Source organism: Neolamprologus brichardi, chromosome 8, assembly GCF_056152115.1.
Source record: "Neolamprologus brichardi isolate AB-2024 chromosome 8, ASM5615211v1, whole genome shotgun sequence".
NCBI lineage: Eukaryota > Metazoa > Chordata > Actinopteri > Cichliformes > Cichlidae > Neolamprologus > Neolamprologus brichardi.
This window is the reverse complement of record NC_142111.1, coordinates 15,756,822-15,774,559: the sequence shown is the minus strand read 5'-3', so window position 1 is coordinate 15,774,559 and position 17,738 is coordinate 15,756,822. Positions and strand designations below refer to the sequence as shown.

The following is a 17,738-nucleotide window of genomic DNA, read 5'->3' as shown; positions in this document are numbered from 1 at the left end:
CAAAACCCCAAAGCGATCACATGTTTAATAATTATGTGCATAATAAGCATGAATGTTAATTTATAATAGATTTTTTCACCACTATAGCAGATCAATTTCTCTTTGTCAGATACCAGCTGCAATTATAGCAAGTATGTAGATAAGATTTCTTTCTAGACACAGTCGAGCATCCAGAGATAATAGAGCAGTGATGATGCATTAGCTGATGTTTTCGTAGTTCTTTCGCTTAATGTCCAGACACAAGCACACCCCGACTAATACTCCAAAAACCTGCAACAGGGAAAAGGTGAGAAGTTACTGGCAGCAAATGAACTCAATGGCACACCCAAAAGGTTATTTTCTTGTTCTGTAAAAAAGTAATTATTTCTTCATTTCATCACCTGAGGCAGTCAGGATGAGACAGGCTTTATTATCATTCAAGTTATCCTCTGCTATTTAAATATTCCTTACAATATCTGCTACTGCTGGAAACTAAATTACTAAATTAATCCAGTATACATGTTTTTATTTTTATGTAGAGACATTTGGGGTATCTTTAGATGTTTGACATTTCTGATTTTTCTTTGCCTTTTTTCCACCTAAAACAGATTGAAATTAACCTTTTGGGCTCACACTGGCTCCTGCACAGTTAATCAGTAGGTAAGTGTACTGGATTGGCATTTAAAATGATCATTTCTTACAGTAATATGACATTTGCTCTTGCAATGTGAGCATTTTGCTTCACACTTAAATGTGAGCAAGGGGAAATTGCAGAAGCTTACCTCCGTGACTCCAAGAGCAATGCAGACAGCGCCGACCCACACCAGATTTTTCAACAGGAAGAAACTGATTGCCCAGAGGCAGCCCTGAGGAGGATCGCACGGTCATAAAATACAGTATTTGTTTGCAGAAAATAGATGAAAATTGCTTGAAATGTTTTCCTGTCAGACCTTTTTATGTGCCTTCTCCTTGTCCTGTCCACAGCCCTCACTTTTAACCACGCAGCAGGAATCTGGCACGGCGTCGTGCTTTTCCCAGCCCGCGCTCTGGGACCAGTCGGCATAGCTGTCCGCACCACAACACTTGAACTGTAATGATAACGACACTGTGATAGTGAAGCACCAATGCTGTATTAATCACTGGTTGTGACTATTTGTGGTTCACGATAAATATTCTTCAAGTGTTGCTTTGTAGAAAGTCAGTTAATTACTTAACTACTAATTTTCACACAGATGCTGAAGGCGTGTTATTTACACTTACTAGCCACTTTATTAGGTACACCTTGCTAGCATTGGGTTGGGCCTCCTTTTACCTTCAGAGCTGCCTTAATTCTTCATGGTACAGAGTCACGCTGAGATGTAAGCCTTCAAACTTAAACTCCCTAAGTAATTGCAGCATTTTTCTCATTGCTGGTCTTTGTTAATTACCCTCTCACTCTTTGCAGATTGTCTTCACAGTCTTATATTAAAGTTAGTCATCTTAATCTGACTGTAAACAAGCGCACTCAGATAGAGCAACTCCCCCCGAGTAGCAGGGCAGTACTAAACCTTTGATGTTTTATGACGTCTTTATTACAACATGCTGATGTCAGCCTGCTTTTATAACAACCATATAATATCCATAAAAAATTTGTGAGTAATATAAAATTTTTACTGATTTTCACATTTGGCGTGACCTCGGCCTTGACCTTGACCCGTTTTTCACCTAAAATAAATCAGCTTTTGCTGTTAATGGCATCCAGCAATGCACAAAATATGAGCATGTCGTGTTGAAAACTCTGGACATTAGAAGGTGGGTACACTGTGGGTCACAATGATATGGAGATGTTCAGCAATGATACTCATTTGATACTAAGAGGGTGAAGTATTTTCTGCTGCATTAAACCACCAAGAGCTTGAATCATTGATACAATGCAGGATGGAGCCACGCTTTCATGTTTACACCAGATTCTGTCCTTACATATGTTGAATGTTGCAGCAGAAATTTAAACCAGGCATCATTTTCCCATCGAGAGAGGAAATGAAGAGTCCCTTTAAGGGGTTTTTGCACTTCCTCCAATCCATCAGGTGTTTCTCAAAAATACAGAACATTACAGTAGGCTCTGCGTGTCACCTTTTCCTGAATTTTGTCAATTGCATGTCTCCTCTCAGGGCTGTAGTCGTTAATCACTTCCTGTGCTTTGGCGTTGACACCATTAGCCATCTGCAGAAGGGCGGCCTACAGAGAAAATCAGATAAAATAACCAGAACAGACACTAGAACTAATATATATTTTAAGTAATGCTACTGATATTATGACTGGAGAACCACTGCTAATGGTAAAATTTGACCTTGATCTCAAGTATTTCCTTTCTGGTGTGATTTTAATGTCTTACCCTACTGCGAAATATGTAAAAGGCGGCTCCTGTGAGGACCTCCAAGAGGATGATCACTATCAGGATGCAGATGAACTATAGATAAAGAAAGTGAACGCTGTTAGAGATCTCCAGAACATCTCCAGTGCTCATTAAAAAAAGCTTTTGGAAAGAATCTCCACTTAATCACATTTAATTTCATTACAGTACTTACACAAGCAACCATAGGTGAACTATTAAAGAAGGCACCAATGTGGCCCAAGAGGGATACGAAGGCTATGATGACCCCCACTGCAATGAGGACTATAGCAATTTTAGACAAGTTGCTCCCTGTGAAGGTGCCGATATCTGAATACGTCGAGTACTGCAGCACTCCTATAGTGATGAGGGCAACCCCAGACAGCTGAAAAAGAAGTTTAACAGCAGGACAGCAATGTAGTGATTTACATGGAAACACTAAATTAAAAGAGGGTGGTTTTGTTCATTCCTGTCAATCTAATCTAATCTAATTTTTTTCCCTATTTGTTACATTTACATGTTTCAGTGTTTAATATAAACTAACCTCTCAGTATGTTAAAAAAGTAAAAGCAATTTCTAACGCTTTGAGACTCCAGGAAATGAAGCAAACTTGGAACAGTGGTGAACTTTCCCAGGAGTGGCCGTCCTACCAAGATTACTCCAAGAGTTCATTGACGACTCATCCAGGAGGTCACAAAAGACCCAGAAGACCCGTAGGCTTCACTTATATTAGCTGAGCTCAAGGTTCATGATTCAATAATAACAAAGAGACTGGGTAAAAATGGCATTCATGGAAGAAAACCACAGCTGACCACAGAGAACAGAAGAAGCACAAAGGCTCGTCTAACATTTGGCAGAAAATCTGGGTAAATATTCGGTGGACGGAAAAGACATAAGCTAAACTTTCTGGAAGGTTTGAATCCCATTACATCTGACATAAAAATAACACAACATTTTATTTAAAAAAACATCACACCAGCAGTCAAACATGGTGGTGGTGTGTGATGGTCTGGGGCTTTGTTGCTGCTTCAGGACCTGGACGAGTTGCTGGAACTGATCAGAATTGGCCAGAAAATCCTGAAGGAGAATTTCTGGCCATCAGTTTGTGCCCTGAAGCTCAAGAGCACTTGTGTTAGTATATGTTAGTATGTGTTATTTTGTCCTTTATAATCATACGACCATTGCCTGTTATTGGATTTTTGCCCTTTGACAGCTTTGTAATTGGATTGTGTGCTCTCACTGACTGCCTACCAGTGTGTGACATCCTCATCTTCAGCGTAACACGGCGTTATTTGCATTTCATAAAATTTGAATGTGTGTATTGCTGGCACAGAAACTTATCAACCTTAATAATACATCTCAAAAGTATGACATTTTTCTTGAAATATTTTTAAAATAGATATATTTCATATATATATATATATATATATATATATATATATACGTGGGTTACACGTCATGCACCAGTTAGTATTTAGGGCATAAAATTTCTGGAGCGTGCACAGGACACCGTGCAGGTTTATCTGGCGATGATACTGATTAGCTTCTAAATTTGTTAAAGTTCCCTTTGCTCAGCTCAGCTGCTACAACCCCACAAGACGGCTTAATATGAGTGTGTTTTGGAAATTTGGAAGGGCAAATCAAGTCTCTTGTTGCATGTGTATCTTCCCTTGGATAATCCGGCATGCAGTCAAAGTTTCCTGGACTTCTAAAAAGATATGAGTGATTCAATTTTGGCTTTATTCTTTCATTACCTCTACTGCTCCTGCTCTTTATTGATTCTAATCTTTCTATGATATCACCAATCAGTGCTGTCAATCATCACTTCTCATCAAAATTAGATAGAATAGATTTGCTCTATTACTCACCAAGAAGAGCGTGTTGAAAAAAATGAAGCAACACTTGATGCCGAAGAAACTGCACATTTTGAGGTGGTCTGAGCAAATAATAAATAAGTGAATCCAGAAGGTTGCAGACTTCCCTCAATCCAAATACGGGTCAAGTCAGGGTGAATAGAGTGCAATTCAGTGGCGAGTGTGTCCCTATGGAAATGAACCGGCAGCCCGATAGCTTTCAAGTTGATGTAGGTATCTTTTGAATGCATCAAGCCCGTCTTTGCATAGAGGCGTCACACATCAGTGAATAGAAACTGTACTGTAATATACGGTCATTTAAATACTGGGAATTTCACTCAATAAACAACCTATAAATCTAAAAGGTCTCCCCCAAATATGAAGATGTTCTGTCTTTTTAAACATTTATGTGGCAGATGTTTGCAGATGTTCTGCCTCTCTTTGTAGTTGTTTTGGGACCTTCAGGTGATGTCTTCAGAGCTCTTTGATCTCTGTAGATTATTTAGATTTTTTTGTGACTATTTTGTCTCATTTTGATCATTTTCTGTATGCGGTGTGTTTTGTAGTTGACAATCAGGTGTAGCCGGGCCTCACCCTGTGCCTGCGGTTGCTAGTCAGTAATCCATACATATCCCCTGCAATGTAGACACTGCAGCATGAATATTATTGAAGCAGATCAATTTTCATAGTATGTTTAAAATAACATGCCATAATACTTAACACTAAACAAAAAGGTGCAATTTAAGTGTTTGTTTCTGTATTCTTATTAAAATCCCAATTAAAAGAAACCAATTTTTACCACAACAATTTTTCTGGAATATTTTTATTCAGTATTATTCTTTTAATTTTGTTAAAATCCAGAAACAGATAAATAAAATCTGCATTTTTGTCTCAAAAAATATATATAAACATTTAGTTTTCTGTCTTAACTCTGAGCATCTGCAGAACTGTGATTATCTGATCTTGCTTCTTCTTCTTCCTTCCTTCCTTCCTTCCTTCTGTTTGGGGACCAAGCTCTTTCTCACAGCTTCCCCACCAACACGTGGATCACGGACCGCCTGGCTCGACTCACAGTGACCTCGATATGAGAGGCAGAGATGCTTGTTGCACACTGCCAGAGTTCTCTTTGTTTCTCACATCTTTTTGTATTCCTTTCCTTCTTCCTTCCACTTTCGTTCTTCTTTGATGTTTGCTCTTTTCCCTCTCCTGCTTTCTCAGAGCTCAGGTCAGACTGCCTCGACCTGCGAAGAACAGTGCTGCATCATATTTTTCTCTGTTTTTCCCTTTAACCACCAGATTGCAGGCTCTTTGAACGTCTTTCCTTCAAGAAGCAGTAATCATTAGAGAACTAACAGAGGGTTGGTTGTCAGTCAGGAGGCAGGTTTATCTGTTGCATCACAAGTAATTTGTGTGTCATGCCTGTGGTTTTGTCTGCCTTCTTCTCATCACCGAGTCTCTGTCCGTGGAGCTTTATCTGCTTGTTCTTATTTGCCTGCAGGATAAAGAAGAATATTTGAGATTACTTGAGTGAAGTCTGCTTCAGTGCTGATAGTTTAGCAAAGCAGTCAATTTTTATGACTTGAAAAAGTCAAACCCAGGACTTGGATGAACTTAAATATTCTCACGGATGGATCTTAAACACCAGTGAATTTAGTTTTTCAGCAAAGTAAACAATGGCAGATTTTATCACCTCTGCAGTGCGAGGCATATAGCCACAGGGGGGCTCCATTTCCAACCATTTAACTGTAATAACACTGACATTCACTAATATTTGGACTTCCATTGCTTCGATGTCACAGAGTGATGGAGAGATGGAGTCTGCATGTCTCTGAAGGCGTTTGTGGGAACAGGACGCAAAATGATTACAACATAGTCTGCATGTCTTTGAAGGACGTCATGAGAACAGGAAGAAAAATCATTACCATAGATGGAGTCAGGGACGGAGATCATCGTCCTTCCTTCTCTTTGCTTTTCCTGTTTTGAATTCCAGTGGACTTCGTCAAAAGCTTATGTGACTTCCGCTTGATAAGAATCATTAGTCAGGAACGAGCTTGGACTCTAAGGCTGTGCTGTCTTGGATATTAATGAATATTAATGAAAAACTAATGAATATACATAAGTTGTTGGACAAAGACACACTTTTTTTTTAGTTTTGCCTCTGTGTGGATAATAAAAGCTACACAAGACTTTCTCAAGACGAATGACAATGTTGCAGTCCAAGAGTTTCTCAAGGCAACAACATTCTTCAATGCCCAAGTCGGTCACCTGATCTCAACCCAGCCGAGCATGTGTTTCAGTTATTAAACACACAACTGAATGCATGAAGACTCACAATCAAGCAGCAGCTGAAGGTGGTTGCAGTAAAGGCCTAACTGAGCATCTCAAGGGAAAAAACACAGCATTTTTTTTTAAAAAATCCTTAATATATTGATTTTGGGAGGGTTACATAAATCTGAAGTCTGCACTTCAGTTGCACATTGACTGCTTGAGTTAAAATCCACTGAGGTTAAATCACAAAATTGTGTCTTTTGCCCTGCAAATTATCGAGCTAACTGTATTTTGTACAATAATGATGTTATCCTATAGTAGATGGATCCATAAAGCGCATGTGCTGATTGCATTAAACAGTTTCTTTTTGATCACATATGGTTTATTTCTAAATAATATGAGATTCGATTAAGAAAGACAGAAACTTCTCTTCATGCATGGTGTATTTTCTGTTTTTTTTCTTTAGATTATAAAGAAAAGCACAGCATCTACATACATTTTAAGATTCATGCAGTATTGTAAAACTGATGCATTGCATTCCAGTACCTGCCCTTTGTCACCATCAGTACCCTGTTAATCATTCATGGGTCTGCTCCATCAATCTGTATGCTTTGAGCAGTGGAGATTTGTCTGCAGTCTGATGTAAACTGTGCGCCTCAGCCATATGGGAACACTTACAAATACCAGCCTGTGTAATCGTTTCCTTACATTCTTGCACGGAGGAAGAAAAACACATTATAAGGGTTCGTTTGATGCATGTCGATAGGCTGTTGCTCAACCTGTTGTTGGTGTTGAATGTAAGGCAGAAGAAGGTTGCTTGTTCTGATAATCATTTAGCCACAATTAGGTCAGCATCAACTGGTTTACATAACCGGTTTTATGTGAGCACACAACAGCTCTTGATGATGTACAGTAGAGATCAGGTCGCTATAGCGCTATAAAATCTGCAGCAGGACTCTCTAAGTAGCAGCACTGCACATGCACAATTATGTATCAGTATTTGGGTCATCTAGATGGGTTCATAAGGTTTTTGCACTTACATAAGAATATTACTTTTTTATAGAAATTGTATTAACATCTACTATAAAATTAATCATTTTTGGTTACAGAATTTTAAATTAAACAAAAGTATAGGTTAGTACCCTCAATAACAAGATACACTTTCAGAGTAGTATCAGAAAGAAAAGAAAGCCCAGCCAAGGCATTTAAACGAGCTTCACATAAGGTAGACGAGAGAAAGCCAGTCTATGGCTAGCAACTGTTCAACAATAGAGACATGAAAGCACACCTTGGAGACACACCCAGCCAGCAGCTTTCCCATATAGAATTAAAGGTGTCTCATTTACAAGTGGTGCTCAGTGTGGTCACATGGTCACCCGTCTCTACTTTCTGTAAAAGAAAGTCAACCCCACAAACCCACAGTTACAGAGATTCACTTCAGTGACATGTCTCAGTGTGGTGTGCTGCTCACCTGAGTGAATGCACAGTAGAAAAAGCTGTCGTACTGGCTCTTCTTGATTCCTGCGGGGGCTCTGGAGGTGTGTCTCTGCGGGGAAATATAAGTGAGTAAAATGGCTCAAGGAAGCTGACTGTGGGAACTATACTCATGGTTTGAGAAGAAATACTATTTATATTCATGCAGGTAAGTGTTTTTTTACTCTCCTTTGGTGTGTGTTGCTTTTAATCCTCACCTTATTGCGTTCTTTTTCTCTTTAACTTGAGTGTTTTCTTCCTCCCACACATTTCCTAACCTCTCTTAGTGCCTCCTTTGTTTTCTGTCACATGTGTTTCTGTCTTTCCTTCTGTTCTCGGTGCAGAGGGTCAGTGGGGGCTGGACATGTGTGCTTCTAATTATCCGTCTGATAAAACGGACCTTTTTCCCGTGAACTTTGGGGCAGAGGGGGAGGCAGTGATTTCAGAGGAAAGCAGAGGCTCCTCCTGTTTGCATCTCAAAGGACGTGCGAATGCAGACAGGGTGAGCATGCAACACATCAGATTCACACAAGGATTCTAGATGGAGCGAGCCTAACTGCAACTAAGAGAAGAAGAGGAGGCCTAACAGATGAGTGCCTGATCTACAGCTGCTGACTTGCTATCATCTGATATTAAAGATGGACCAAGATGGGAAGGCACCGAAGACTTTTGTGTCCACCTTACGATTTGCCCTCAAGCCTCAACCGAAGCTTCAGAAAGAGAATGGACTGGGTAACATTAAAAGGAAGTTGGTGGGAAACTACAAACTGAGCTTTTCATCTGCATCAGGTAAGGCCTTGAAAAAGATGTGAAATGTTAACTTTAGTGCATTTGAACTAAAAAATAGAACATGTCTCACCGGGTGCACCCCTTTTGTTTGTGTTTTAACTAAAACTGTCACAGAGCGCTGCAAAGGACAGGAAGAAGCTCTACTTTGTAAACTGTATAGACAGCCCGCCACCCCCTCCCCTCATCCCCCTAATGTACACTCACACACACAGTCTGATGGCAGTCCTCCATCCACTGGCAGCCACCCATTTCCCACTCTGCTGGACATTCCAACACCAAAATAAACAACTGCAAACACACATTTTTTTTAAAAACACGACATCAAATTCCCCACCGCTCACAGCTGTAACATGTGTTTATTACTGAAACAGCAGATGAACTGAGACTCAGTGGAAGATAGTGATCTTCAAATACTTTTTTGGCAACACACACACACACAAAAAAAAACATGAGGCAGTGATTTAGGGTTTGATAAGATGCCCTGTTCTGATTGGGTCAGTGAAAAGCAAAAATATGTGAAAACTTAACCCTTTGTCTTTCACCTTTTTCTTTGTAAAGATGCCAAACAGGCACAAGTTCAGAGTTTGGAAGCGCCTCGCTTTGAAGAGCCACTCAGAGACTGTACTGTCTGTGCAGGAAGTGATGCTGCCTTTAAAGGTGTTATCACAGGGAGCCAACCGATGAGCATTTCCTGGCTATACAATGGTAAGTGACTGATTACATGTAGGAGATGTTGTACTTTATTCAAGTCCAGGTTATTGTAACTTTTACAGTAATCTTACTATATAAATTACAGTTATTTACTGTAATCTGGAATGCAGGAATTTACTGTATTTTTATACAACATTGGTACAAACACTGGAAACGCACAAAATACTGCGTGATCAGCCTTTTGAATTGATTGCTGATTGATAATTATTGACTTTATATACTGCTGTTCTGTGGAAAGTATTGAGCCACCCCTCGAAATAGGTGCAGTGATTTAGTGAAACATGCAAACATACAGTATACAGTATGTAAGGGGAAAGTTTTCACTTTTATTCTTTAACACAGCATTCTTGTTATAGCTTTAAGCAGTCTTCAGGAATAGTTTTCCGGGCTTCCTGAAGGACATTCAAAGCTCTTCTTTGGATGTTGGCTGCCTTTTGTTCTGTTCTCTGTTAAGATGATCCCACACTGCTACAATAATGTTGAGGTCCAGGCTCTGGGGAGACTGATAGACTGATGATCTATGATGAATAGTGTTCTATTGTGTGTTTTCTATTCAGATATGCTTTCACACAGCAAACCTTGGGGCCCTGTGTGGGCCATCATGGGCATGTTTGCTTGGCAGTGCGTTTGGGATCATTGTCACGCCAAAAAATGAAGTTGTCACCAATCAGGTGCATTCTAGACGATATTGCATGATGGACCAAAATCTGATGGTACATTTCTGCATACATTATTCCATCAATTTTGACAGGATTTTCACCACTGCTGGCTGAAATGCAGCCACAGCAGAGCCTCAACCATGCTGTAGACACTCACAGTTGTATCTCTCTTCTTATCTCCATACATACTGACCATGCTTTGAACCAAACATTTCAAATTTGGATTCATCACTACATAAGATTTCTTGATTTTGTGTCCATTTCTTGGGTAATTTGTGTAACTTCACAATTTGGCTTCTTGACAGCCACACTTCCACTGAGACCATGTCTGATGAGACATTAGTGAACACTAGATGGATCAAAGGCGAGATGCCCTCTTCGGTCCCGTGCCGGGGCTTTGCTGGATTTTTTTCCCCCGAGAACCTGATTTGTAACACCCTTTTCATATGAGATGGATAGTTGTGTAGAACTGCCATTTCTATTTCTTCTTTTCTATTCTTTTGAAAATGGTCAGGTGCAAGGACTTGACTGACTCAGTAATGTCTCATGTCAGAAAAGCAAGTAAGTAAAATATTTGAAAGACCTTCAGGAAGCCTGGAGAACTATTGCACAAGATCACTCTAGAAAACAATTTCAAGAAAATCCAGCTTCTTGGAAGCAAAATATAAAGAAACGAGGGGTGGCTTGACACTTTTTCGCAGTACTGTATGACTCATATAACAGCCGTGCATTTCACTAAAGTGGTTTGTCTGGAATTTCTGGTAAATCCCCCCAAAATCTAAGAAAACACCAGCAGACATAAAAAGCGAAAGTGTTTTAGGCCCTGAAGAAGAGTCTACAGAGTGGCTAGAAATATTAAGAAAGGAAAATACAACACTTATTTCAAATATCACCCAAAACAGAGAGGGATGGTCAGATAGAAGAACGACAGAGTTCAACAGTGGTACATAAACATGTGGGGAGTGAATTGTGTGGAGAAGAAAACCATCTCTTGGCATAAGTAAAGGGTAATTTGGAGTCACCTGATCCAGCTCTAACTGTAAGTTTTATCAACACGGTAGAGTAGTAGAGTGGGAGTTTGTCTCCTATATGTGTCTCTGGCTCCCATTCTACTTTTGGAAACTCTAAGACCCACATGGAAGCCAGCAGTCTGAAAGCAGAGAGGTCTGTTGAGATACTATGAGGTCTGTTAACTAAAGCAGTTATATAATAATTAGTTCAAGCATTTCAGTACAACTGTAATAAAAACATACTTGTTCATGTTTAGGTGAGAAACTGCGTTCGAGTAACATTTCCTTCGAAAACGGTGCTGCATGTCTGAGCCTGACCCAGTGCTCACCTAAAAATGCCGGGAGGTACACCTGCATAGCTGAGAATCCTGCAGGAAAACAGTCGAGCACTGCTCTGTTACATGTCACAGGTAACATCAAGTCCAGTAAAGCCACTAATAATCAACACAGCAGCATAGAAATGATCTGTTTACAGTGAGCCTGATTCACTCTGTTAACAATGAAACAGCAACAAAGGAAATTCCCGGAACAATCCACCGTGAGCTGCGCAGTGAGGTCACATTCAAGGCTGTGTCACACGAAAACGCTGAATTGTTCCCAGTTTCGGCAGGGGCAAGGCAAAGCAGAGAAGAAAGGGACAATGGTAGGCTCAATGATGACCACTTGTTTAACTTCCTTAAAATCTTTTTAATGTTACACACGCATTAAAATTCCCAATTGTTCTGCTTTTATTCCTGCCATGAATGCTATTAATCCTGTGAAAATAATGCAAATTTATAGCAAATATGCTCATGATAATAGAGGGCAGGGAAGAGGAAACATGCATGCTGACAAAAGAAACAAAATGTTGTGTGTTTGGTTTTTAAATTTCAGTTTTAAGCAGGCTGTAAGTAAGAACTGTTGCAGTCTATCCCATTTCTAGCATGTGCTTATTTACAACTATACAAAAAAAATCTTGTTTGCCAGTTCAACCAAACATGATTGCTTCACTGCCATTGGTTAGTTCCTTTTTAAAATTCTCACATGATAGCACACCTGTAAATCCAATCTACTTCCTCAACCTCCACAGATTTTAGAGAAATCAGTCTTCAAAACCAGGTACCAACCAGTAAAGGTAGGAACCACATTATGTACTGAACAGCACTTAGCTCAGGCTTTATTATTATTTTTTTCTTGGACAGAAACTAGCTCTGCTTTTCTTCAGGGCCTCCTGTGGAGTTTGTAGACCCACCAGAGCAGGTGGAGGTTCGAGTAGCTGAGCAGGCCCTACTGCGCTGTGAGTTCAAGTCCAGCTCTCTCCCTGTAGCTTCCTGCTGGATTTACAACAGGGATAAGGTAAGAATGTTAGACTGGTTGTTTTTTTTAACATTTTATCCATAATTTTACCTTAGTCTTAACTTACACTTCTGCCCGTCTCTGACTCCAGGCTATATTCGGAGGACAGCGAATGTCAGTCAGGACCACGCCAAATCATAGCAGCGTGCATATCTTTCATGCTGATCCAAAGGACGCAGGCTCCTACACAGTCATTGTACGCAACAGAGCAGGCTCTGCTCAGCACACCATCTCCCTCAGTATTGTAGGTGAGATAAATTTCTGACACGAATGCCCACAGAGAGACTTTGGATATTGGCAATTTCTCGAAAATGTTAAATTTCTCCTCAGACCGACCCAATCCGCCAGCATCCCAGCCTGTTGTTTCCCAGCTATCCACTCAGTCCCTGGTTCTGTCCTGGTCTGGCCCCAGCTACGACGGCGGCACGACAATTTTGGGGTACATCTTGGAAGTCTGTAAGGAGGGCTCGGACAAATCTGAGAGCTGGACTGAATTAAGTCGTTGTAAGAACACATCCTACCACGTCCAGTCAGGACTGGAGCCTCTGGGACGTTACCGCTTCCGAATCAGGGCTTATAACTCTGCAGGAATCAGCGAACCGAGTCAGGAGTCTGGTTGTGTCAAGATGGCAACTGCCAGTGAGTACAATATCTGCATGATTTTTAGCAGAATTTGATTTTGTTTTTATTTCCTAAGTAGTATTTTGGTTGTACCGGTTGTGAAATGTCTTTTTTGTCATTTCTTTTATTTGTGTTAAAAGAGCAAAGGAAAGCGGAGCCTGAGTCATACGTCATCGTGACCCCTGACACCCAAAATAAAGTCAGGGACCACTACAATGTGCATGAGAAGCTGGGAGTGTAAGCATCTCTAACTGTGCATTCATATCTAAAACTTTCAGTCTTGAGGAATTAGAATCCTCCCTTACTGTTTTTGTTTTAAATGTTCACATTTCCAGAGGAAAATTTGGTGATGTGTACCGGATAACCCAAAAAGAGACGGGTCAGGAGTGTGCGGGGAAGTTCTACAGAGCTCGGACCATGAAAGACAGGAAAGCGGCTCGCAAAGAGATTGAACTAATGAACAAGCTTCACCATCCAAAACTCGTGCAGTGTCTGGCTGCATATGATAGTCGTTCAGAGATGGTCATGGTCATGGAGTAGTAAGTCATCTTAGTTTAGTAAAAGCAAACCTTTCTTTTGTAATGGGTACACTCCATTTAAAGATGTCACTAGGGGATTCGTGGTGGTAGAAGGTATTTACACGAGAGGTTCAAATTTGATGGTCACATACCATTGCATGCCACTGAATGGTTATTTGCATGCCTAGCATCGCAGGTGGAGAGCTCTTTGAACGCATCGTGGATGAAAACTTTGAGCACACAGAGCCCACCAGTGCCCGCTACATGCAGCAGATCCTGGAGGGCATGCAGTATGTTCACAAACAGAATATCATTCATCTGGACCTCAAACCAGAGAACATCGTCTGTGTGGATACAACTGGTACCCGCATCAAAATCATCGACTTTGGTCTGGCTACTGAACTGGGTGAGTTTGATACCAGATTTTGAAATGTCCTACTAGGTACAGAAAAGAAAAAAAACTTGCACAACTGGTTGGTATATCATTATCAGTGCACAGTTCAAAAGGGGAAGGCCTTGTTTATACTCTTAAGACACATATTGCACATAGTGCTAAAGACCAGACCAGATGTTTCAATCTTCGTATGCTTTCAACCTCTTGAACTTTGCCATGTTTGAGTTTGAAAACGCAAGAAGAATAACACAGCCAATGTCATGCATGAAGATAACATCAAGGAGTGTCTAAATTCCTAGAGATCTACAATGCATGTCACATCCCTACAGGTCTTTAAATAGATAATTGCTGAGCTGCTACTTTAACTCAGTAAAGGTATCAAGGCATGTGGAGCGAATTCATGCGGGAAATTTCAGCGTTTTTCTCCAGATGCAGCAGCTCCAGAGTGGGTGGTCTGTTTAGAAGTGATTAGAGCCTTCTGTAAATAAGTTAAAAGAAACAAATATCATCTGCAGCTCTGTCGATGTAGCTCAGGAGGTAGAGCAGGTCATCTTCTAATCGTAAGATAAGTTTGAGAGTGACATTCTGAAAAACTCTTGTTGTCTTCTTCAGAGGAGGGTAAGTCGCTGATGGTGATGCATGGCACGCCGGAGTTTGTGGCCCCCGAGGTTATCAGCTATGAGCCTGTGGGCCTGGAAACTGATATGTGGAGCATTGGAGTTATCTGCTTCATCTTGTAAGTAAAACTGCAGTGAACCACAATAACAGACTTGGACGCAGAACACCGATTTTATGTTTGTGTCAGTTAAATATATTTCAAAGGGACAATGTACACATGTTCCTGGCATCCTGGTGCCGTTTTACATTCTTCTACAATTGAGTCTAGTGGCATCAGTGAGCCATCTACTGTTGCTTCCTTGGTATGAGCCCTAACAAGAATGAATGGAAAAACGATATGAATGTATCTGCCTTGAAGCAGATGAGCTACAGTGCCAGAAAACAACACTGAGTACCATTCCTACCAGCTAAGTACAAAAAACCTGAGGTAAAATTTGCACAGTGTCACCAAAAAATTAGAAAAACATTGCCTGATGCAATCTTATTTTTTTACTGCAACATTCATATGATAGTAAACCACATGAAAGTATTGATCCATCCTGCCTTGTATCAATACATCAGGCTGGTGCTGTGATAGTGTGGAGGGCGCCTTCATACCAACTGCACATCACAGTCTACTCATTACTTCAGATGTTCATCCTTCACACCCTGAATAAGCACAAATCACCTTAAACTGGTTCCTTGAGCAAGACGATGAGCTCATTATACTCAAACGGCCTCCATAGCCACCAGATCTCAATTCAATAGAGCACCTTGTGTTGGAAGAGTAAAGTTGTTAAAGTCACGGTGTGCAGCCAACAAATCTACAGAAACTCTGTGATGCTGTCATGTCAATATGGACCAAAATCTGAGGAATATTTCCAGCACCTTGTTGAATGTATGCCTCAAAGAATTAGGGAAGCTCTGCAGGCAGAAGGGGGTGCACCAATATAATACCATTTTTGGGTAATGGAGCCTCAAATGAGGATGTGTAATTTCTGTGGAAGCTTATTTGCTTTCATAATGTTTATCCTTGTCTAGACTCAGTGGAGAATCACCCTTCCAGGGAAACAGCGATGCTGAGACTCTTGCTCTCGTCACTGCTGCCAGCTACGAGTTTGACCCAGAGAGTTTTGAGGACATCTCTGACCAAGCTAAAGACTTTATCAGTTCCTTGCTGCAAAAGGACCGGAGGTTTGAATGCCTTTGCCTTTCCCCATCAGAAACATCCATTTGTAGTTCAATAAATTAAGTACTACTAAACCGTCTGACCAACTGTGAATATGAATATCACAGACATTTCAGCAACCACATACACTTGCTCCTTTATCTCCATCCGCTTCGACTCTAGATGCAGGCTGTCATGTGCCGAGGCGCTTGCCCATAGCTGGATGGCCTCTTTCACCCCTCTAAACCGCAGGCCCACCAAGTCCCTCAATAAGGAGAAGATGAGGCATTTTCTGGCCAAGCACAAGTGGAAGGTACCTGTTTTTCTTTTTTCCGTTTTTGTATTTTTTTTTAAGTACTCCTATCAGTCCTCAATAATCTCAATGCATGTTTTCAAAAGGTTTGGTCAACCAATTCTATTTTTCCTTTTAAACTTCTAGAAAACTGGCAAGGCTGTTTTGGCCCTAAAGCGAATGGCTAACCTCACCAGCAGCCCAGTCTCTGCTGGCAACTCCTCAGAGGGTAAGATGGATAAAGGGACACACACATACACACAATAGCCTCCCATGTCCTAGATCTACATGGATGTGACAGATGAGTCGCTGTTTCAGACTGTCACTTCAAGTTTAGCCTCTTATGATCAGTAAAGCCTTGTTTCCTTGTTATTCATTGTCATCATCCGCACTCTCATGTAGAGCCAAGCTGGAGCCAAGAGGCAGAGGAGGCCATCCAGTCGCTGGATAACCAGCTCCAGATTGAGCCTCATTTCCAACAGGCCCTGAAGGACGTTACCCTCCCTGTAGGAGCAGCTGCTCAGCTGACATGTGTTATCAATGGTAGAGATACAGATTAACACATGTACAAAGAACAACATAGGCCTACAATCAATATATTTAGTCATTTATTTTTAAACATGTACATTTCTCAATTATTAGAAAAATTCCTGTCATCACAAGTCATTAGCACAAACAATAAATTAATCTGCTCTCTGTATTTGAGGATTTTTTGTCTTGTTTTGTATTCTTTTGGTGCAATTATACATTTTTCTAATCCTAGGATATCCGCAGCCAGAGGTGAAATGGCTTCACGATGAGAAGCCGGTGCCTGAATCTCGCAGAGTGACCATAGAGCATCATGGAGAGGGGCTCTGTTCTCTGGTTCTGGCTGATTTGAAGTTTTCTGACTCTGGGGTGTATGTATGCAAGGCCAGAAACAAACTGGGGGAAGCAATGTGCTCTGCCAAACTGAAAGTGCGACCGTAACAACTTTTCTTCATTGCAAAAAGGACCAAGCTGAATTTTTGTCTTGTCGGTATATGAATGGACAGTCACGACCTCCTGATTTCACGTAATTTCAACGCAAATACACGTGTGTTACCTTGTCTGCTGGATAAGGTTAGTACAGATGCCAAAGTAGTTAGTAGTGCACTCAGAAAATCTGTATTTATGTGTTCAGCTACTAATGCACAAGGTGTTGTACTGATAGGTTATGTTTGTCTTTCTCCTGTGACTGTAATCACATAAAAACGTGTACATTTAAACAATATTCAGATGTGTAAAATGTATTAAACACTGAAGATTTTAAAAGCAGACTTTTTCAGAAATAAATGTTCTAAAATAATTCATGAATGTAAGTTTTCCACATTTAAAGGATGTATGCATTGATTATCCACCATTAAAGTGTTCGACAGACGAAGTGATAAACGTTGATTATGTTACAAACCAATGTTCTGATAGGAAAATGTTGGTCTTGGCTTTCATGTAGCTACTTTTACTCATACTACCTACCCAAAATATTCTTGCAGACCAACACACCTTCCTCCTGGCACTCCCCAATGGCAGTGGTCTGCCCAAAATGACAATGTGCGCCACAATACCTCCCCTTACATTGGAAGCAAAAGCAACACCTTGCCAAAGCAACAATCATCAGGTAGTTACTGACCTACAGATGCCAAAACGTGCAACCGACAGTACACCCTGTAGATAACCTTTAT

The 17,738-nt window shown here is 40.7% G+C and overlaps 2 protein-coding genes and 1 long non-coding RNA gene across 6 annotated transcripts; 1 reads left to right on the top strand and 2 right to left on the bottom strand.

The window, feature by feature from the left end:
* Positions 1–121: 121 nt before the first annotated feature.
* Positions 122–4,275, bottom strand: LOC102780778 (CD63 antigen-like). 2 transcript variants are annotated; one of them, XM_035907822.2, is made up of 7 exons: positions 4,219–4,275; positions 2,547–2,735; positions 2,354–2,428; positions 2,092–2,196; positions 930–1,067; positions 762–845; positions 122–270 (listed from the first exon to the last, which is right to left on the bottom strand). In XM_035907822.2, the coding sequence occupies exons 1-7, from the start codon at positions 4,273–4,275 to the stop codon at positions 199–201; spliced, it is 720 nt and encodes a 239-aa protein (XP_035763715.2). In that variant the 3' UTR covers positions 122–198. The 2 variants fall into 2 exon arrangements, with proteins under 2 accessions (XP_035763715.2, XP_087701227.1); XM_087845101.1 differs by lacking the exon at positions 122–270 and having other exon boundaries at positions 613–845.
* An 867-nt stretch (positions 4,276–5,142) lies between these two features.
* Positions 5,143–8,296, bottom strand: LOC118454173 (uncharacterized). Its single transcript, XR_004843633.2, has 3 exons — positions 8,163–8,296; positions 7,943–8,017; positions 5,143–5,695 (listed from the first exon to the last, which is right to left on the bottom strand). It is a non-coding gene; the product is annotated as an uncharacterized LOC118454173 (long non-coding RNA).
* On the top strand, positions 7,841–17,343 carry LOC102795971 (myosin light chain kinase, smooth muscle-like). 3 transcript variants are annotated; one of them, XM_006791147.3, is made up of 18 exons: positions 7,841–8,113; positions 8,370–8,733; positions 9,292–9,438; positions 11,371–11,523; positions 11,622–11,756; positions 12,183–12,227; positions 12,318–12,448; positions 12,540–12,696; positions 12,779–13,087; positions 13,210–13,306; positions 13,405–13,608; positions 13,776–13,993; positions 14,594–14,717; positions 15,620–15,772; positions 15,930–16,059; positions 16,186–16,267; positions 16,441–16,581; positions 16,802–17,343. In XM_006791147.3, exons 2-18 carry the CDS (start codon positions 8,583–8,585, stop codon positions 17,005–17,007), a joined length of 2,583 nt encoding a protein of 860 aa, XP_006791210.2. In that variant the 5' UTR covers positions 7,841–8,113; positions 8,370–8,582; the 3' UTR covers positions 17,008–17,343. The 3 variants fall into 3 exon arrangements, with proteins under 3 accessions (XP_006791210.2, XP_035763757.2, XP_087700824.1); XM_035907864.2 differs by having other exon boundaries at positions 8,289–8,733; XM_087844698.1 differs by lacking the exon at positions 7,841–8,113 and having other exon boundaries at positions 8,228–8,733.
* The last annotated feature ends 395 nt before the right edge of the window (positions 17,344–17,738 follow it).

What these genes read in the sequence shown, in the direction of transcription:
- LOC102780778 (XM_087845101.1), bottom strand. Translation starts at nt 4,275, where the DNA reads ATGTGCAGTTTCTTCGGCATCAAGTGTTGCTTCATTTTTTTCAACACG. An exon ending in TTTACATATTTCGCAGTAGG is followed by an intron (nt 2,197 to 2,353) that starts GTAAGACATTAA and finishes TTTTCTCTGTAG; the next exon opens with GCCGCCCTTCTGCAGATGGC. An exon ending in AGGAGAAGGCACATAAAAAG is followed by an intron (nt 846 to 929) that starts GTCTGACAGGAA and finishes GATCCTCCTCAG; the next exon opens with GGCTGCCTCTGGGCAATCAG.
- LOC102795971 (XM_006791147.3), top strand. Translation starts at nt 8,583, where the DNA reads ATGGACCAAGATGGGAAGGCACCGAAGACTTTTGTGTCCACCTTACGA. An exon ending in GGATTTACAACAGGGATAAG is followed by an intron (nt 12,449 to 12,539) that starts GTAAGAATGTTA and finishes CTCTGACTCCAG; the next exon opens with GCTATATTCGGAGGACAGCG. An exon ending in TGCTGGCAACTCCTCAGAGG is followed by an intron (nt 16,268 to 16,440) that starts GTAAGATGGATA and finishes ACTCTCATGTAG; the next exon opens with AGCCAAGCTGGAGCCAAGAG.